General features: G+C 44.8%; 1 protein-coding gene across 1 annotated transcript; it reads left to right on the top strand.

Moving 5' to 3' along the window:
* Positions 1-16,216: 16,216 nt before the first annotated feature.
* Positions 16,217-20,406, top strand: LOC120060993 (glycoprotein-N-acetylgalactosamine 3-beta-galactosyltransferase 1-B-like). The gene is made up of 5 exons (XM_039010456.1): positions 16,217-16,300; positions 16,747-16,882; positions 17,721-17,882; positions 18,149-18,651; positions 19,864-20,406. Exons 1-5 carry the CDS (start codon positions 16,217-16,219, stop codon positions 20,197-20,199), a joined length of 1,221 nt encoding a protein of 406 aa, XP_038866384.1. The 3' UTR covers positions 20,200-20,406.
* Positions 20,407-21,982: the final 1,576 nt, after the last annotated feature.

The raw sequence follows: 21,982 nt of genomic DNA, 5'->3' as shown, positions 1-21,982 counted from the left end.
GGGTGGACCCGTTTCCGGCTTACAGACGGGAAGACCCGGTTCACCACCGCCTCTGATCCCCTTGACATTTGGTTGATCCGCATGGCGGGGTGGACCCGTTTCCGGCTTACAGACGGGAAGACCCGGTTCACCAGCCGCCTCTGATCCCCTTGACATTCGGTTGATCCGCATGGCGGGGTGGACCCGTTTCCGGCTTACAGACGGGAAGACCCGGTTCACCAGCCACCTCTGATCCCCTTGCCAGGGAAAGGTGGAATTGAGCCAGTTGGGCGCAACCCCAGCGATGTGTCGCCCCATTCCAGGGCGCCCTGCCCTTCGCAAGGACGTAGACATTATTTTCTCGCAGATGTTGGTGGCTAGGTGGGGTTGGGGAGGTTGCCCTCCTTTCCCCCACCCGCCCTAGAGGCCACAGTTCACAGAGCAAAAGGGTTAGGGTTGGCCTCCGGGTGCTCCGCCGCCGCCGTAGCGCCGGGAGGGCTGGGGAGACATTAAACCCCCGGTTGACTGGGTTCCCAGTGCCGCGCAAGGATCCTGGGCGAGACTCAAGCCGCATAAAGATTGGAGACCATGTCGGGAAGTCCCGGTTCACCGGCAACCCCCAGTCCCCTACGGTAGCGGCCGACTCACCTGCCCACAGGTGCGTCATGCGGCCGTGCCTAGCGGGGAAAGGGGATGAGCCAGTCGGGCGCAACCCAGGCGATGTGGCGCCCTTCGCAAGAAAGTAGACATTCTTCTTTTCTCACTGAGGTTGGTGGCCAGGTGGGGTTGGGGAGGTTGCCCTCCTTTACCCCGCCCGCCCTTCGCCAGAGAGAGAGGCCGTATTACACAACAAGGTTTGATGTTTAAATGAGAGCATCCGGGTGCTCCGGGAGTGAAGACATTGAACCCCCGCCTGCACCGGCGCGCCGAGCGGTTTACTGGGTACCCGGAGCCGCGCCCGGGGCTCCCAGCTCTGGTTCCATTTCCTAACTATTTCTGGTTATGTATAGGAGAACCGGTAACCGGAGGGTTGTGGCCCAAACCGGGATGGGAACCAGGAGTTGCCTGCCACATCAACTCTAGGGTGGCCGCCCACCCCCCTGCCTGGAGAAAAAGACGAGAGGTCTCTATCTTGTTTCATTTCCGAGATATTCAAGGTTCTGTCTAGCAGAGCCGGTAACCGGAGGGTTGTGGCCCAAACCCGGGATAGGAACCAGGAGTTGCCTACCACATCAACTCTAGGGTGGACGCCCTCCACCCACCCCCACATGGGGCAGAGACTCGAAGTCTCTATCTGGTTCAACTTCCGAGATATTAATGGTTCTGTATGCCAGAACAGGCCAGAACCGGTCGCTACCTGGGTGCACCACTCCCCATGTAGGGCCACTGGGTCGGACGGAAAAAGACGGGATGTCTCTATCTGAATCTGTTTCCGAGATATTTATGGTTCTGTATACCAGAACCAACCAGAACCAGCCACTGGGTTGCTGCCTGGGTGAACCACTCCCAATGTAGGGCCACTAGGTCGGACCGAAAAAGACGGGATGTCTCTATCTGAATCTGTTTCCGAGATATTTATGGTTCTGTATACCAGAACCAACCAGAACCAGCCACTGGGTCGCTGCCTGGGTGAACCACTCCCAATGTAGGGCCACTAGGTCGGACCGAAAAAGACGGGATGTCTCTATCTGGTTCCGTTTCCGAGATATTCATGGTTTTGTAGACCAGAACCGGCCAGCAGCGACCACTGGGTCAGACGGGTCGGCTGGGTCTCGCACGGACGGGGCGCGGCTGGAGCTTGTAATTGAAACGGGGATAACCGTCTCCAACAGGGGCTCCTCCGATAGAGGCAATTCCACATGGGGCGGGAGGAACCGTCCGTCAGAACACCGGCCAATGGCCGGCCGACAGGGGCCCTCGCAACTCTGGGAGTACACAGTGTTGTACGAGGTATTACGTTTCTTGGCAATTTCTCGCATGGAATAAATAGCCTTCATTTCTCAGAACAAGAATAGTCTGAGTTTCAGAAGAAAGTCTAGGTTTCTGGCCATTTTGAGCCTGTAAAGGAACCCACAAATGCTGATGCTCCAGATACTCAACTAGTCTAAAGAAGGCCAGTTTTATTGCTTCTTTAATCAGAACAACAGTTTTCAGCTGTGCTAACATAATTGAAAACGTTTTTTCTACTGATCAATTAGCCTTTTAAAATGATAAACTTGGATTAGCTAATACAACATGCCATTGGAACACAGGAGTGATGGTTGCTGATAATGGGCCTCTGTACGCACATGTAGATATTCCATAAAAAATCTGCCGTTTCCAGCTACAATAGTTATTTACAAAATTAACTATGTCTACGCTGTATTTCTGATAAATTAGATTTTTTTTTAATGGACCAAAAAATTTGCTTTTCTTTAAAAAACAAGGATATTTCTAAGTGAACCCAAATTTTTTAACGGTAGTGTATACATTTTTGATACATAAAGGGGTGCTAAAATTCTAAATCAAATAGCTTATGAGCATCTTAAAACAACTCCATATGTTAGCTTAGTAGAACCCCCCCAAAGGCTGTTATTTAGAGGTATTAATCTGACTATTCTATCGTCATTGATTTGATTTACTTATTTCAGCAAATTTGGAGATTTCTGTATGGTGGTCTAATGTTGGTGGGGCATTTTATCCTGTTTTAATGTTACTCCCGAATCACTATGATCAATAAAATTATTTTTCTTGAGTCTACTTTAAACAGAGCTGAGATCTACTCGGAATAGCCTGAAGCCACAGGGCTCTTCTCACAGGCTGTCAAAGCTATGCCAATCCCCCAGAAGGAAAACAGAACCCGACAGGTGGAGACTGGGGTGGTGGTGGGAGCAAGGGAAGCAAACGCATACTACTGTAGCAGTAGTGTCACGTTCCTGACCTGTTTTTCCTTTTTCTTGTATTTATTTAGTTGGTCAGGGCGTGAGTTGGGGTGGGTTTGTCTATGTGTGATTTTCTATGTTGGGATGTTTGTGTTCGGCCGGGTATGATTCTCAATCAGAGACAGCTGTCAATCGTTGTCCCTGATTGAGAATCATACTTAGGCAGCCTGGGTTTCACGTGTGTTTTGTGGGTGTTTGTTTCCGTGTCTGTGTTTGTTGCACCACACGGTACTGTATCGGTTTATGCACTTTGTTTATTTGTTTTGTAATTCATTTTTCAGTTTCGTTTTAATAAATCATTATGAACACTAACCACTCTGCGTATTGGTCCGATCCGTCTCGCCTCTCCTCGTCCGAGGAGGAGGAAGAATACGACGATAGCCGTTACAGAAACACCCACCCCAAAAGGATCAAGCAGAGTGGGAACAGACAGCAGCAGCAGCAGAGACCGAGGACACAGGACTCGTGGACTTGGGAGGAGATCCTGGACGGCAAAGGACCCTGGGCTCAGCCAGGGGAAGATCGCCGTCCCAAGGCGGAGTTGGAGGCAGCGAAGGCAGAGAGGCGCTGGTATGAGGAGGCAGCGCGGCGACGCGGTTGGGAGCCCGAGAGTCAGACCCAAAAATGTATTGGGGGGGGGGGGGGGGGGGGGGCACACGCGGAGTGTGGCAAAGCCGGGTAGGATACCTGAGCCAACTCCCCGTGCTTACCGTGGAGTGAGAGGGCGTCGTACTGGTCAGACACCGTGTTATGCGGTAAAGCGCACGGTGTCCCCAGTACGCGTGCTTAGCCCAGTGCGGGCTATTCCACCTCACCGCACTGGTAGGGCTAGGTTGGGCATCGAGCCGGGTGCCATGAAGCCGGCCCAACATATCTGGCCTCCAGTACGTCTCCTCGGGCCGGCGTACATGGCACCAGCCTTACAGATGGTGTCCCCGGTTCGCCAGCATAGCCCAGTGCGGGCTATTCCACCTCGCCGCACTGGCAGGGCTATGGGGACCATTCAACCTGGCAGGGTTGGGGAGGCTCGGTGCTCAAGAGCGCGTGTCTTCCTTCACGGTCCGGTATACCCGGTGCCACCTCCACGTACCAGTCCTCCGGTGGCAGCCCCCCGCACCAGGCTGTCTCTCCGGGTTCTCTCTCCAGCGGCTCCCACCTGTCCAGCGCTGTCAGAGCCTTCCTCCTCTCCAGCGCAGCCTGAGTCTGAACTGCCTGCCTTCCTAGCGCTGTCTGAACTGCCTGCCTTCCCAGCGCTGTCTGAACTGCCTGCCTTCCCAGCGCGGTCTGAGCTGTCTGCCTGCCCAGCGCTGTCCGTCTGTTCCGAGCCTTCAGAGCCGTCCAGCCAGGACCAGCCAGAGCCGTCCAGCCAGGAGCCGCCAGAGCCAGCCAGCCAGGATCCGCCAGAGCCAGCCAGCCAGGATCCGCCAGAGCCAGCCAGCCAGGATCCGCCAGAGCCAGCCAGCCAGGATTCGCCCCTCAGTCCGGTGCGGCCCCTCATTCCGGTGCTGCCCCTCAGTCCGGAGCTGCCCTTCAGTCCGGAGCTGCCCCTCAGTCCGGAGCTGCCCCTCAGTCCGGAGCTGCCCCTCAGTCCGGTGCTGCCCCTCAGTCCGGTGCTGCCCCTCAGTCCGGTGCTGCCCCTCAGTCCGGTGCTGCCCCTCAGTCCGGTGCTGCCCCTTAGTCCGGTGCTGCCCCTTAATCTAGTGGGGTTAATTTGGAGGAGGCTACGGAAGAGGGGATTGACTATGGTGGGGTGGGGACCACGACCAGCGCCAGAGCCGCCACCGTGGACAGACGCCCACCCAGACCCTCCCCTAGACTTTATGCTGGTGCGCCCGGAGTTCGCACCTTAAGGGGGGGGTTATGTCACGTTCCTGACCTGTTTTTCCTTTTTCTTGTATTTATTTAGTTGGTCAGGGCGTGAGTTGGGGTGGGTTTGTCTATGTGTGATTTTCTATGTTGGGATGTTTGTGTTCGGCCGGGTATGATTCTCAATCAGAGACAGCTGTCAATCGTTGTCCCTGATTGAGAATCATACTTAGGCAGCCTGGGTTTCACGTGTGTTTTGTGGGTGTTTGTTTCCGTGTCTGTGTTTGTTGCACCACACGGTACTGTATCGGTTTATGCACTTCGTTTATTTGTTTTGTAATTCATTATTCAGTTTCGTTTTAATAAATCATTATGAACACTAACCACTCTGCGTATTGGTCCGATCCGTCTCGCCTCTCCTCGTCCGAGGAGGAGGAAGAATATGAGATAGCCGTTACAAGTAGCAACATGCGGTCAGCTTAAATGGACCGCCAAATAAGGATTGTTACTAGCAGCTAATTGGTGTCAGCTGAGGCAAGCACTCCAGTTCCCTTTCTGAACTGGCTTCCTTTTATTTGTGAAATGTTAATGTTACTCCTGAATCACTATGATAAATATAATACTTTTTCTTCAGAGTATTTTTTTACAGAGATGAGATTTACTTTGACGTGCAAAGTGTAAGAATAGGCCTACAGTTGAAATCAGTCATTGATACAGACATGGTGGCCTAGCAGGAAGATTGGAATACCGTAAACCAAGAAATTGTGAGTTCAAATCCCAGGTGAGGACATGTTCAATAATGTTTCAATCCAATTAGCAACAGATTTTCATGTGAATATTCTAAAATGTGCATCAAAACAGCTTAATTTTCCTACCAAAGAAGCTTCTTCATCAAATTGACTTAAAGAGCTGTGCGTGATGACGTAGTGCACATAAAATAACTTTTGCAGTTAAATTCCCGTTAAAAATAAAAGTGAAATGGGTTTCCATCATATTTTCAACTCTACTAATGGTTTGTCACAAAAAATGTTGCGTTATGTTGCAAATGTGCCAACTCTGGCCTTGGCACGCGCGCTCTAGCCAACAGCTTGCAGATACATTGCGGGTATAGCCTACATGATGAGATTATTATGGGGGAAAAAGCAAGATGATTTTTATTTGTCAAATGGCAGCCAAGCATCAATCATCATGTCATCAGAATAATATTTATTGGAAAGGAGCATCAACCTCATCACCATGCACATTCACCACAATGTAGCCTAGTAAATGGTAGGCTTTCCAGAGTCGCAGTGGGAGGACCACACAATATCACCATGTGGCTCCAAGTTTTTTTTCCAATTTGATTGTTATTAAGTCAATATCTGCGCATAAAGGAGTTTCGACCACCATTTCTCGCATAATTCATTTTACAGACACAAAAAGATCCCACCTTGTCTAGCGTATTTAGTTTAGTTGACATTTGGAAAGTTTATCGACATATTACCTGTTTTCATCAAGCCTGTCGTGACATTCTTTATCTGACATGTACTTTACTCGCATTAAAAGGTTGGATGGAAACTTGGTTACTGTAATCATGTATGTCAAAGTGTGAAATATATGTAAGTTGAAAACACTGTATGTTAAAAGCTCTGTTTGTGTGTGTGGGTGTCCCCAGCATTGCCAAAAGACAAAGAGCTGTGACGGGATCAGTGGTTCACCAATCAGGGCCTTGATGGGCTTGGCAACAGTAACAAGGGGTGATATGTGATGAAACTAAGGTGCGTTTTGCCTAGGTAAAATATATATATTTTTGGGGGGGGCGTTTCTTAGCAACCATCGGCTGATGTCCCCGGGACAAACCGAGAACTAGACAAACAACTCCAAGGGGACCATGAGACAACGTGCCAAGAATTTCCTAAAAACAACCGGGAACTAAACAAAACCTCCAGGGGACCATGACGCAACGTACTGACGACTTTAAGTGACCATTTTGTGATATCCCGGGGACGTCCTAACTACTCATTATTGTTTGCAGGGGAGGCTAAAGAAATTAATCTTGGCCCCCAAGATCGTCACGAACCTCTACAGATGTACCATTGAGAGCATTCTGTCGGGCTATAATGCCACCTGGTACAGCAACTGCACCACCCGCTACCGCAGGGCTCTCCAGAGGGTGGTGCGGTCAACCCAACGTATCATTGGGGGCACACTGCCTTTCCTCCAGGACATCTACAGCACCCAGGGCCATAGGAAGGCCAAGAAGATCATCAAGGACCTCAGCCACCCAAGCCATAAACTTTTCACACCGCTACCATCTAGAAGTTGGAGACAGTACAGGTACATTAAATCTGGGATCAGGAGACTGATAAACAGATTATATCTCCAGGCAATCAGACTGTTGAACAGCCATCACTAGCCAGCCTCCGCCCGGTACCCTGCCCTGCATCTTAGACACTGTCACTAGCCAGCTACCACCCAGTACTCTACCTTGCACCTTTGAGACTGCTGCCCTAGAGTCATTGAATACTGGTTGTTTTAATATTTTTTACATATTATATTGTTTTATCCATTTTATATGCATAAACTGTATTCTAGTCAAGGCTCATCCAATATATACCCTTGGTCATAAAATTTGATCTTCATCTAAGTCAGAAAATGGACAAACACAGCCTGCTTAAACTAATAACACACAAACAATTATATGTTTTCATGTCTTTATTGAACACACCATGTAAACATTCACAGTGTAGGGTGGAGAAAAAGTATGTGAACCCTTTGGCAGCAATAACCTCAACCAAACGTTTTCTGTAGTTGCGGATCAGACCTGCACAATGGTCAGGAGGAGTTTTGGACCATTAATTTTTACAAAACTGTTTCAGTTCAGCAATATTCTTAGGATGTCTGGTGTGAACCGCTCTCGAGGTCATGCCACAGCATTTTAAATTGGGTTGAGGTCAGGACTCTGATTAGGCCACTCCAGAAGGCGTATTTTCTTCTGAAGCCATTCTGATGTTGATTTACTTCTGTATTTTGGGTCGTTGTCCTGCTGCAACACCCAACTTCTGTTGAGCTTCAATTGGCGGACAGATAGCTTAGCATTCTCCTGCAAAATGTCTTGATAAACTTGGAAATTAATTTTTCTGTCGATGATAGCAAGCTATCCAGGCCCTAAGGCAGCAAAGCAGCCCCAAACCATGATGCTCCCTCCACCATACTTTACTGTTGGGATGAGGTTTTGATGTTGGTGTGCTGTGTCTTTTTCCCCCCACACATAGTGTTGTGTGTTCCTTCCAAACAAATCAACTTTAGTTTAATCTGTCCACAGAATATTTTGCCAGAAGCGCTGTGGAACATCCAGGTGCTCTTCTGCAAACTTCAGACGTTTTTTTTTGTTTTTTTGGACAGCATTGGCTTCTTCCGTGGTGTCCTCCCATGAACACCATTCTTGTTTAGTGTTTTACAAATCGTAGACTCGTCAACAGAGATGTTAGCATGTTCCAGAGATTTTTGTAAGTCTTTAGCTGACACTCTAGGATTCTTCTTAACCTCATTGAGCATTCTGCACTGTGCTCTTGCAGTCATCTTTGCAGGATGGCCACTCCTAGGGAGAGTAGCAAAAGTGCTGAACTTTCTCCATTTATAAACAATTTGTCTTACTATGAACTGATGAACATCAAGGCTTTTAGACATACTTTTCTAACCCTTTCCAGCTTTATGCAAGTCAACAACAATTCAATCTTATATCTTCTGAGATCTATTTTGCTCGATGCATGGTTCACATCAGGGAATGCTTCTTGTGAATAGCAAACTCACATTTTGTGAGTGATTTTTATAGGGCAGGGCAGCTCTAACCAACATCTCCAATCTCGTCTCATTGATTGGACTCCAGGTTAGCTGACTCCTGACTCCAATTAGCTTTTGGAAAAGTCATTGGCCTAGGGGTTCACATACTTTTTCCAACCTACACTGTGAATGTTTAAATGATGTATTCAATATAGACAAGAAAAATGTTGTGAGATGAAGATTGTTTGAAGATTGTTTGAAGATGAAGAACAGATCTAAATGTTATGACAAATGTATGCATTCCAAAGGGTTCACATACTTTTTCTTGCCAATGTACAGTACCAGTCAAAGGTTTGGACACACCTACTCATTCTAAGGTTTTTCTTTATTTTTACTATTTTCTACATTGCCTTGATGACAGCTTTGCACACTCTTGGCATTCTCTCAACCAGCTTCAGGAGGTAGTCACCTGGAATGCATTTCAATTAACAGGTGTGCCTTCTTAAAAGTTAATTTGTGGAATTTCTTTCCTTCTTAATGTGTTTGAGCCAATTACTTGTGTTGTGACAAGGTAGGGGTGGTATACAGAAGATAGCTCTATTTGGTAAAAGACCAAGTCCATATTATGACAAGAACAGCTTAAATGAGCAAAGAGAAACGACAGTCCATCATTACTTTAAGACATTAGAAAATTCAAGAACTTCTTGAAGTGCAGTCGCTAAAACCATCAAGCACTATGATGAAACTGGCTCTTATGGGGACCTCCACAGGAAAGGATGACCCGGAGTTACCTCTGCTGCAGAGGATAAGTTCATTTAGAGTTAACTGCATCTCAGATTGCAGCCCAAATAAATGCTTCACAGATTTCAAGTAACAGACACATCTCAACATCAACTGTTCAGAGGAGACTGAGTGATTATCTAGGAAATGAAGTGGAATTATCTAGGAAATGAAGTGGAATTATCTAGGATAATTATCTACTGAGCCGGTAGGCCAAACAAGCTCACAGAACTGGACCGCCGAGTGCTGAAGCGCGTAGCATGTACAAATCGTCTGTCCTCAGTTGCAACACTCACTACCGAGTTCCAAACTGCCTCTGGAAGCAACATCAGCACAAGAACTGTTCGTCGGGAGCTTCATGAAATGGGTTTCCATGGCCGAGAAGCTGCACACAAGCCTAAGATCACCGTGTGCAATGCCAAGCCTTGGCTGGAGTGGTGTAAAGCTCGCTAACATTGGACTCTGGAACAGTGGAAACGCATTCTCTGGTGTGATGAATCACGCTTCACCATCTGGCAGTCGGACGGACAAATCTGGGTTTGGCAAATCCCAGGAGAACGCTACCAGCCCAAATGCATAGTGACAACTGTAAAGTTTGGTGGAGGAGGAATAATGTTCTGGGGCTGTTTTCTTTGTTCGGGCTAGCACCTTAGTTCCAGTGAAGGGAAATCTTAACGCTACAACATACAAGGATATTTTAGACAATTCTGTGCTTCCAACTTTGTGGCAACAGTTTGGTGAAGCCCTTTCCTGTTTCAGCATGACAATTCCCCCGTGCACAAAGCGAGGTCCATACAGAAATGAATTGTCGAGATCAGTGTGGAAGAACTTGCCTGGCCTGTACAGAGCCCTGACCTCAGCCCTGATGCATATCCTTGATATCATTTCAAAGGAAACACTTTGAAGTTTCTGGAAATGTGAAATTAATGTAGGAGAATATAACACATTAGATCTGGTAAAAAATAATAAAAAGAAGAAAACATGCTTTTTTTACCATTATCTTTGAAATGCAAGAGAAAAGCCATGATGTATTATTCCAGCCCAGGCGCAATTTAGATTTTGGCCACTAGATGGCAGCAGTGTATGTGCAAAGGCTTAGACTGATCCAATGAATCCTTGCATAACTGTTCAAAATGTTGTATCAAGACTGCCCAAATGTACCTAATTGGTTTATTAATACATTTTCAAGTTCAGAATTGTGCACTCTCCGCAAGCAATAGCATGGTATTATTTCACTGTAATAGCTACTGTAAATTGGACAGTGCAGTTAGAGTAACAAGAATTTAAGCTTTCTGCCCATATCAGATATGTCTATGTCCTGGGAAATGTTCATGTTACTTACAACCTCATACTAATCACATTAACCTACGTTAGCTTAACCATCCCGTGAGGAGGACACCGATCCTGTACAGGTTAAATAAGTAAAATACATTTTTAGCAAAGATTGGCCTACGTTTGCATCTTTAAAGAAAACGTGTTGCGATTGGAGCTCTCGATTTGCTATGCTGTATTTTTTAAATCCGAAATAACAGAGATGTGCGTTGGAAATAGCAACTTGGATTAAATATGACGATGTTGTCAAGGCTCAGGAGAAGACCCAGATGCAGACAGTAACAAAAGTTTACTACAAAAACAGGGGGGCAGGCAAACAACAGGCAGAGCTCACTAATCCAGAGCAGAGTCCGAAAGGTACAGAACGGCAGGCAGGCTCAGGGTCATGGCAGGCAGAGGTCAGTAATCCAGGGAGGTGTAACAATGTACAGAATGGCAGGCAGGCTTAGGGTCATGGCAGGCAGAGGTCAGTAATCCAGGGAGGTGTAACAAGGCACAGAACGGCAGGCAGGTTTAAGGTCAGGGCAGGCAGAATGATCAAATGGATCTTTAAATACTTGTTTGAGATTAGTAGGCTAGCCTACAAAGCCGCCCCTATTTCAACATAATTCCTACCCTATAGCAGAAATGCTTATTTCGATTTCACCTCCAAGGAATGACGCAAGATACTTACACATGTTTACGAATTGGGGGTGGGAAAGAATGTTGTGGTGATTTCCATGTGGAGAAACATCAACAAGTAAGGAACTGACAGGTGTCAGTTTAGCTAGCTAGCATGCTAATCTTAGCTAGCTATATTGCTAACCTTATTTAGCTAGCTAATGTTATCTGTTGTTGCTGTTTTTACTACACCGTATTCAAAAGATTAGCCAGCTGGCTAGGCTGGCTCTGGAGCTGGTTCTGTCATAAGCATTTAGGGAAAACTCCGCTACAGATGGAAACCAGTATATTTAACTTCGCCATTGTGAAGGATGGTTTTGTTCTCTTTTTAACAAAAATATATGCCTTATAGAAATAGGACATGTTAATCACAAAACATAGCGTGACTGCAGAAAAGCTGTTGTTAATCTAGGGTGTCGACTGTGCTAACCAGAAGGTTGAGACAAGATGGAAAAATGCTGAATAACAAGAAAACAGGAACTGAGGAATGTGTAGCCACCGACAACTCAGCTCAAACTTCACAACAAACACTTCCGGATATCTGGATCCTGTGTGCTGTGAGGCTGGGACCAGCCTGGGCACCACCGATAGGCTAGCAAGTTTAAACCACGCGAAGCTTCTACTGTGACAGGCCAACTCTAAAGTTGGAACTACCGCTGTCACAGTATAAAAGAAGATGTCTGTACTATTTCAGTCAGTTCTCTGCTTTACCATGCGTGGTGATACAGTGAACCCGTATATACGAAAATTGCATTTACCATTTATCGCTTATGTTAAATAAAAATACTTAAAGTATATTTGGTGACTCTGAATCACATTTTATCCTGATACCAGATTCGTTTGACGCAACCCTTTACACCATCTATTGTTATCGCCAAAGTTTTAGCATCTTCCATTAGTAACATAGGTTTTTTCTACAGGTACATTGTAATAGACACGATGCAACCTTTAGGTAGGTAGGCTGCTGGCAGGCTTCGGCTGCGGTACAGCAAAGCCTAGTCAGCCAGTGCTCATGGTTTTCAAAGGGGAAGTGAAATGATAGGCTACAATGACTTTGCTCATGATGCACGTCATAAATGACATGTAACAACACCCTGAGCGCATCGGACATGAAACACCAATACAAATGCGACAACAGCACAACAAAATATACTGAACAAAAATGTAAGTTAGTTGCAGTTCATATAAGGAAATCAGTCAATTGAAATAAATTCATTAGGCCCAGATCTATGGATTTCACATGACTGGGCAGGGGTGCAGCCATGGGTGGGCCTGGGAGGGTATAAGCCCACCCACTGTGGAGCCAGGCTCAGCCAATCAGGATGAGTTTTTCCCAACAAAAGGGCTTTATTACAGACAGAAATACTCCTTAGTTTCATCAGCTGTCCGGCTGGCTGATCTCAGACAATCCCGCAGCTAAAAAAGACAGATGTGGAGGTCTCGGGCTGGCATGTTTACACGTGGTCTGCGGTTGTGAGGCTGGTTGGACGTACCGCCAAATTCTCTAAAACAACGTAGGAGGCGGCTTATGGTAGAGAAATAACATTAAATTATCTGGCATCAACTCTGGTGGACATTCCTGCAGTCAGCATGCCAATTGCATGCTCCCTCAAAACTTGAGACATCTGTGCCATTGTGTTGTGTGACAAAATAATTATGTGATATGATTGCGTTTGGCAACGCTGCTCCCTCCATCATCTCAAGATGAATTGTTTGACCACTGTAGTCTTGAGTGGCCTTTTATTTTCCCCAGCACAAGGTGAACCTGTGTCATGATCATGCTGTTTAATCCACTTCTTGATATACACCTGTCAAGTGAATGGATGGCAAATGGTAAATGAGAAATGATCACTAACACGAATGTAAACAAATTTGTGCACAACATTTGAGAGAAATAAGGTTTTTGTCTGTATGCAACATTTCTGGGATCATAAAACCTGGGACCAACACTTTACATGTTGCATTTATATTTTTGTTCCTTGAATTTTCTTTTGCAGGTGAATGTTCATTATAGGACAGACACTTGTGGTTTAGCTGCACCAATCAAAGCAGTGAAGTGTGTAGTTAAGCAAGACTACAGTGGTCAAACAATTCATCTTGAGATGATGGAGGGAGCAGCTTTGCCAAACGCAATCATATCACATAATTATACCATTTATAAATGGTATAATTTCGTGATTTAATTGCTGCATATATATTTTTAATACAGACTAGCTCCAAAATAAGTGAACATTAAGAAATTATCCAATGGATTATGTAAATGTTCTGAGTATTTGTTTGAACAAGGTGATGCGCAGGTTCACTGACCTACAAATAATCTTGAATTGCGAAATAACCTACACTTTTTTTCAAGTGATCTTTACCCAGGCTTCAAACATCCTTTTATTTCTGTGTAGCGTCTCGCGCAGGCTGATCCTCTCAACCGCAAGGAGGCCACACGCAGTACAATTTCAACAAATCAAACGCTGCGGTTTCAGAGATTACCCCGTGATGCTGAAGAATGTGGATTTTACAGTAGGGTTACTCATGTTGTCTTTTATTTCCGAGCGATTGAATACACGGGGGGCCTTTACAAACTTAAATATAGGACTGACCCACTCTTTCTGTTGATGGTGTAATGTTCTATGCCGTCGGTTAGGCTCGAAATGTATGAAAAACAATAGGCTTTTGGAATTCATTGTAGTCTAGGATGCCTTCTCACGTTGGCTACAAGCGACTCTGATCAACAAACACAGGTAATTATGATATTTTGGGACAATAACTGGTGATAAACAGATGTAATGTCTTTGTCTGATGGAAAGCTATTGCTTTATCCAAATGATTGACGGTGATAAAATCATAGCGGTAATTAGCGTCACGGTTATGTTGTCTTCATTTCTGAAGAATATAAATTCAGAAGAATAGGAATCCTGCAATGAATCTAAACTCAGCTTATAACTCTCACACAGAAGATAGTGGTTAAATGACGATAGCTCTAAACTGTATACAATGTTGCCCCGGTGTTATTATTGTGTTGTCACTGTGTTGGACGTGTTTTTCAGTCCTGTATGCTTTTAAGGCAGGCAGCATAGTCTGTCTGTTAAGGGGATATGTGTCACAGCCGTTGAAAGAAGAGGACCAAGGCGGAGCGTGGTGAGCGTACATTTTCTTTTTATTAGAAAAGACGCCGAACAAAACAATAAACACTACAAAACAAACCGTGAAGCTAAAGGCTATGTGCCATAAACAAAGTCAACATCCCACAAAGACAGGTGGGACAAGGGCTACCTAAGTATGGTTCTCAATCAGAGACAATGATAGACAGCTGTCCCTGATTGAGAACCCTACCCTGGCCAAAACATAGAAATACAAATAATAGAACATAGAGTACCCACCCCAACTCACACCCTGACCAAACCAAAATAGAGACATAAAAAGGATCTCTACGGTCAGGGCGTGACAATACGCTTGGCCTACTTAGTGTACATTATTAACTTCCTCGTCCACGATTAGCGGTCTCTAACCTCAATATAACCTCAATACTACTAGAGTGAAACAGCAAACAGGAGTGGCCAATTTGCTAAAATGCAGTCCATTGAGCTACAGCAGAATTTCTGAAGTGACATTTAGAAAGAAGTGCAATGGAACTACAGAGACATTTGCCACTCCTGTTTGCTGTTTCACTCTAGTAGTTTCACTCTCATCTGAAAGTTATTTATACAACAAGAGGATAGACTTATCTCACTAGGACAGAGATTGGCAATTTAGGTGGGGGTGGGTGCCACAAAAAAATCTGAACTCATCGTGGGAGGCTGCATTGGCTCAAGGGTCTGCATACACACATCCATACCCACACATGTAGTCCGAGCTGGCTCTACCATTTTGGGGGCCCTAAGCTACATTTTGTTTCCCACACCTTGAGAGCAAAACATTTTCTACACATTTTGCCATGGGGCGTATAGAAAACGTTTCAGTTTTTAAAGCATTTAGCTGCAAATCTACATATTTTGCAATGGGGTAGAGAGTTGATTGTGCTGTTTTATAACTCATTTCATGCAATTCTACTCATTTTTCCATGGGGCGGAGAGAAGAATTTGCAGTTTTACAGCTAATTTCCTGCAATTCTACACATTTTGTCATAGGGTGAAGAGAAATGTTTGTCGTTTTTAATATGAAGAGTCACTAATAAAATTAATGGGTGCCCCCCAGTCGGTAATTCGACCATGATTACTACAAATTTAGATAGAATTCCACTAGACTAATTTACCAATCTCAAAAAGGTTAGCTGATGCACAACCAAATTTTTAAATTGCACCTTGTGTATTCTACTATTCTAACTCTCAACAGTAAGTTGAAACTCTGACTGAGTTCCCCAAAAATATTGATCCGTAGAGATCCTCTGGTTTAAAAAAAAAATGCCCCAGGCCAGTGATTGGGGACATTGCCCTATGACAGTTGCCTTTCGGATGGGACATTAAATGGGTGTCCTGATTCTCTGTGGTCACTAAAGATCCCATGGCACTTATCGTAAGAGTAGGGGTGTTAACCCCGGTGTCCTGGTTAAATTCCCAATCTGGCCCTCATACCATCATGTCCACCTTTCAATTGGCTCATTCATCCTTCCTCCTCTCCCCTGTAACTATTCCCCAGGTCGTTGCTGTAAATGAGAATGTGTTCTCAGTCAACTTACCTGGGGAGAAAAAACAAAATAGAGCAAGGCCCCTGACTTGGCCTTCAGTGTGTATATAATACAGACAGTTGGACAGAACTATCATGTTCCATGCAAGATAAGTAGAGATTAGTATCAGCTATATTCTGAATATTTTGAGCCTGACGAAAACAATAGTTGAAGTAAATGGTCGACATTTGTTTCTGTCTTTTCAATGCTGTTGTGTTCCGATCTCAGAAAGAGATGCTGTAATTGGAGTGGACCAGGAACTACCAGAGAGGAGGAGGAGGAGGAGGAGGAGGAGAGGGAGGAGGAGGAGGATATCACCATGAAATGTCTGAGTGCCTCCAGGTTCTGCTTCTACTTGGGTTTTGTAGTGGGGACCCTCAGCCTGTACCTCTTCCTGCGCCAGGTGTGTTACCCATCTATAATCTAGTTGCCTTAAACACCCATATCAGTTATTCAGGAAGCCATATAATATTACAATAATATACTTCTGTAATTATTATTCAGATAGCCGTATGCACCTGTAATTACGGTACTATTTCCCTGCATTAGTGCACCTACGTAGTACATCTGTCGTTACTGTTGACTATGTTGATGTTTGATGCTTGCTATGCAGTGGAGGCTGCTGAGGGGAGGACGGCTCATAATAATGGCTGGATAGGAGTCAATGGAATGATATCAACCACATGGAAACCACATGTGTGATGGTTGATTCCATTGACTCCATTCCAGCCATTATTATGAGCCGTCCTCCCCTCAGCAGCCTCCACTGCTGCTATGGTGTCATGATGTTATCAGTCAGTAAACTTGTTTGAACTTGTACCACACCATATTTATAATGTGAACAAACAGCTATGGTTTGAGAGGAGCATGGAGCTCCCTGTGCTGGGAGGGGTCCAGGGCAGCTCAGTAGCAGCGGTGGCAGAGGAGAAGCAGGCCAGTGTGGAGAGAGCAGCCCTCGTCAATCTCAACGTCCCGCACCACACAGGTACACAGGCCCAATAAGGCCAGGACTCATCCCAGTGAAAGGAAATTGAGTGCCTCTGAAGATCTCATAAATCTGTGTGGAAGTATGAAAGATGTGTGTTGTGAATATTTTGTATTTTAATATCGAAAATGAACCTCTTGGCTGCCACAATTATTAAGACACTTATTTATGAAAAAAGACTCTTTCCAAAACATACATCTACCCATGTAAATATGAATAATATACGGTGTCCCTCTATTCCTCTATAAGGGGACACTGCACCACTGTTCGTCCCCAGTGCCTTTGTTATTGTTTTGTTGGTAAAACCAACTTGTGGAGCCTCCGGCAGCTTGGTAAAAACAAATTGCAGTACATATTCTGCTGTTCTATTGCACATGCAATGATGTCAGTGGGGGAAAAAACTGTGTTTGTTGTAATATCATGGAAGTTCTACCAATTAGATGGGAAAACAGCAGTTGCTACATTCATTTTTGGACTTATAAATTATATGATGTGTACCCATTGATTCTTGTAGAATATATCTTGTAAATGCCTTATGAGCTTAGTTCAACTGTCGTAACCCATCAGAACACGAAATATAAGCTTGTTTTACACCAATGTTTGTAAACAAAGTAAATGTAAAAAACATTATATAGCCTGAAAACATGGTTAAAACTATAATTTTTATATCATGGATGTTCCTCGCATCTTTAGCTCTGTCTATGAATTAACTAAGCTTTACCCTTAGTTTTTTACCGAAACAGGGGTGGGGACAACGCTTTGTTATTGTTTCTACTGCTGATTACCGCTTTAAGGATTTCAGCTTTAAAGTTGTTTCTAGTGTGGCTATGATTTTCAGGTGAGTACAGTCGCGTGGCAGATGAGTTGTACCAGAAGGTGCGCATCCTGTGCTGGGTGATGACAGGCCCCAGTAACCTGCAGACAAAGGCCCGCCATGTCAAGGCCACCTGGAGCCGCCACTGCAACGTGGTGGTCTTCATGAGCTCTGTCGACGACCCAGGTAGGTACCCAGCCAGGTAGCCTAGAGGGTATTGAGGCGGGCCGGTTTGAATCCCATGACCAACGGGAAACATCTGGTCGAAAGTATCCTATATAGATGCTATCTCGTGCCTTGTTTCCCTTGAGTAAGACCTGTGACCCTAACTGCTGTGATGCACAATGGCTGACTCTGTGCTTTGTGCCTGACTGACTCTGGGGGAGGTTGCATTAGAAAGCAAAAAACAGTAGGAAAATGGACAATAAAGCATTCTTCTTCTTCTTCGCCAGACTTCCCCACCGTAGGGCTGGGGACAGGGGAGGGCCGCGACCAGCTCTACTGGAAGACCATCCGGGCCTTCCACTATGCCCTGGAGCATCATGGGAACGAAGCCGACTGGTTCCTCAAGGCAGATGACGACACCTTCGTAGTGGTGGACAACCTCCGCTGGGTACTGTCCAATCATACACCCGAGGAGCCCCTCTACTTCGGCAAGCGCTTCAAGCCCTACGCCAAGCAGGGGTACATGAGTGGCGGAGCGGGGTATGTGTTGAGTAAGGAGGCCCTCAGGAGGTTCGTGGAGGGGTTCAAGTCCAAGGTGTGTACCCATACCACCTCTGTGGAGGACTTGGCTCTGGGACAGTGTCTGGAGAAGATGGGGGTTCTGGCCATGGACTCGAGGGATACGTTGCAGCGGGAGACGTTTCATCCATTCGTACCGGAACACCACCTGACTGGGAAGTTCTCCAAGAGCTTCTGGTACTGGAACTACTGCTACTACCCCATCGTAGAGGTCAGTCACTGCTGAGCTCTCTCTCTCTCCTCTTGTTGTCGTTACTTTTGTTGGCTTTCAGTTTCACTGATTTGTAAGATACAAGCCAGAGCTCACCTTGCTCTTAGTCTCTCTCACTCTCTCTCTCTCTTTCTCTGCCGTTGTCTCTGTCTTTCTCTGTTGCTGTCTCTCTCTCTTTTTCTCTCTCTTTTTCTCTCTCTTTTTCTCTCTCTCACACCATCTTTCTCTCTTTCTTCCTTTCCAGTCTCTCTCTGTCTCTCTGTAGTACCTCACTATCTTATTCGTGTAAGACTGTTTAAGATGAACCCAGATAATGGATTACCATTGAATTGGGGGTCAAACTGGGTCAGGAAGACAGCTTTCCAAGAGCTTGAACTTGTTTCCTCTTAAAATCCTTTAATTCAATTCATGGCCATCTGTACACTATTGTGCACCAATTGGATATTTGTGGTTCAAGGGTTTTTTGTCTATTAAAGTGTAGGTAGGGCATTTTTTGACCAGGGCATCACTGTCTTACACAAACGAAACAAGGTTCAATATATGGAATATTGACATTTATTTTCGATGAACAGCCTGAATATAGGCTACATGTTATGTAAAGGATATATCACAGTGAAAATGACAACGTTAGATGTCTGTCCTTCCACAGCCTTCATAGAAAGAAAGAAATTACATTAAAGTGGATGATTGCTAAAGTGGATGATTGCAGTGGAGACAATGCACTGTCCACAGTAGGAACATTTGCCAATTTTCTTTTCAGATAATTGTGCTAATTCATTGTGCTTTGCAATGCAAATGAGACAAGTTTATTATGAGTCTATCAGACAGGGACCACCAAGGCACATGACAATACACCTGGGGGTAAACAAGCTAGTCAGGTGTCTTTGTGGAGGAAACATAGCCAGTGTCTCCTCTGCTTAACAATGACTGTCAGAAATGTGTTATTATGTTTTCCCCAGTCAAATATACATGCAGGAATGTGAAATAGACAGTGAACACTCCAATAGCCTGTTTTAAATAGATGTTTAAGCTATCTGATGTATGCCCCAGAGGAGTGGGCGTGTCTGTTCTGAGCTGCATTGCTGTGTGTGTGCGTGGGTACGCGCGTGCATATTTCACAGGTGTATGTTTGAAGGGTGGGATTCTGTCAAAAGATACAGTGGGAGGCCCTATAGCAAGTTTTATAGTGCTCGGTTTGCTATTTTCCTCCAGGGTCCCCAGTGCTGCTCAGACCTGGCAGTATCCTTCCACTATGTGGACGCAGAGCTGATGTACACGCTGGAGTACTGGACCTACCACCTCCGTGCCTACGGCTACAGATACCGCTACAGACCTCCACTACCGCAGGACCTGGTGGAGCGGCTGGCCCAGTCGGAAGGGGCCACTGTGGGGGCAGCTGGTAGAGGGACAGTCCCAGCTGGTATTATTGTTGTTGGTGGTGGAGACCAGTCCAAAATAGAGGCAGTGTCATATGAAGGGGCTGCGAGTGGAAGTAAAATCCCCATGGACAATAACAGGACGGCAGTCACACAGGAGAGACAGCAGTGATTCTCTTTGGGCCGAAGCCTAACTTCCACTTAAGTGGAACGTAAACGTGGTCGTGCATTGGTGTCAATGGGGCTGTTTGATTTGAAGCGTTTGAATGTGTTTTTAAGGTGGTAACGGGAGTGTGTTGTTGTGTGAGATGGAAACAGGACTTGTGAAATGGTCATGCCAGGAACAGGTTCGATATTTCCCACATTGTGCACTAGTTCCACCACAGTTCAGGTTTGATTGGTTGTAGGGGATTTATTCATCCATATACTGTAAAACTTTTTCCTCTAACGTGTTAACTGTTTTTTATCGATATCTGTTGTTGTTTTATCTGATATTGTTTGAATTCCAATAGTATGCCGTTAGTGACCATGTATCTGTATAAACTTCTAGATCATTTACTTCATGTAGCCCACGCTGCATAAAAACATTCTGATCTGGACATTTCCGATAGCATGATATCAAGCATTTCTGTGTCTTACAGTTGATTTGGAAAATCATCATTTCCACAACTAACAGTGCTCCTGTGTTCCGTTCCCTTATTGACCATCCATAACTATTCAATTCTATATTGGTATTGCACTTTTAGAGAGATATGAAGGGACTTTTATATGCGTGCACTGAACAATGGTCGTTTCTTAACGTTGTCGAATTTTCGTCAGAATCTGAGGTTTTCGGCGTCAGGTCAAGCTGATAGAGCACATTTTTGAATGGTATTACATTGCTCTGTGGTGTAGCTAAGTGTGAGTGTGTTTCATGTCAAATGTAATACCCATATGTTTATATATTCTAGATAATCTGCTAAGCAGTTGAATGGCCTTAAAGTGGGGTAGATTACACTTACTATACCTACAGTACTAAAGTATTTTTAGTACAGTACTACTTAATGTTCATTTTTGGTTACATATTCAAAGTGCCGGATGGCAGCATCTTTCTCGTTGCTATGATGGTGGATTTAAAATGTTGTAACCAAATATTTTCCTGTTAATTGTCAGTATTGTTGCCACATTTTATTATTTATTTAATTTGAATCACAAACATATGGTAAAGAAATAGATCTTATCAGATGGGACTGTTACTGATTTCTTTCAGATAATACATTATAGCTATTAGTTACTATGACAACCCATCAGGGCACATGTTACAGTAGCAGGTTGATTTTGGTCAGTTTAAATTCCATAGATGTTTTCGCAAAATACTTTGTTTTGTAAAATAAATAGTTGTCTTTTTCTGTATTGTATAATAATAACTCCAATCTTCTGAAAAGGGGGTTTTGCCTTGGCTGGATGTTAGGGATGGATCTGGATGAATGTCTTGTCTACAGCCCACGCCGAAACCTGGATCAAACAATAACAGTGGATATATAGTAATACATTTATAATCAGTAAAGTTTCATGAATGTGTTTTTAAAGCTTCTAGTATTGCTTAATGCAACGCAGAACATGAGAAAATATGAAGCACTTGATAACTTATTGTTATTCAATGTATTCTACACTCTTAGGAAAAAAAGGCTTCCAAAAGAGTTCTTCTGCTGTCCCAATAGGAGAACCCTTTTGGGTTCCATGTAGAACCTTCTGTAGAAAGGGTTCTATGTTGAACCCAAAAGGGTTCTATCTGGAACCAAAAACAGTTCTTCAAATGGTTCTCCTATGGGGACAGCCGAAGAACCCTTTAAAGTTGGAGATACCACCTTTTGTCTAAGAGCGTACTACGTAGAGAGATGAGCTAATGCTGACACATTTACTGTATTTAAGGCATACATGGAAACCTGCATAGCATAAAATGCATGGAGTCTACT

The sequence above is a fragment of the Salvelinus namaycush genome, chromosome 16 (assembly GCF_016432855.1).
Source record: "Salvelinus namaycush isolate Seneca chromosome 16, SaNama_1.0, whole genome shotgun sequence".
Classification (NCBI taxonomy): Eukaryota; Metazoa; Chordata; class Actinopteri; order Salmoniformes; family Salmonidae; genus Salvelinus; species Salvelinus namaycush.
Note: the sequence above shows the minus strand (reverse complement) of the source record. Positions and strands in the feature narration are given on the sequence as shown.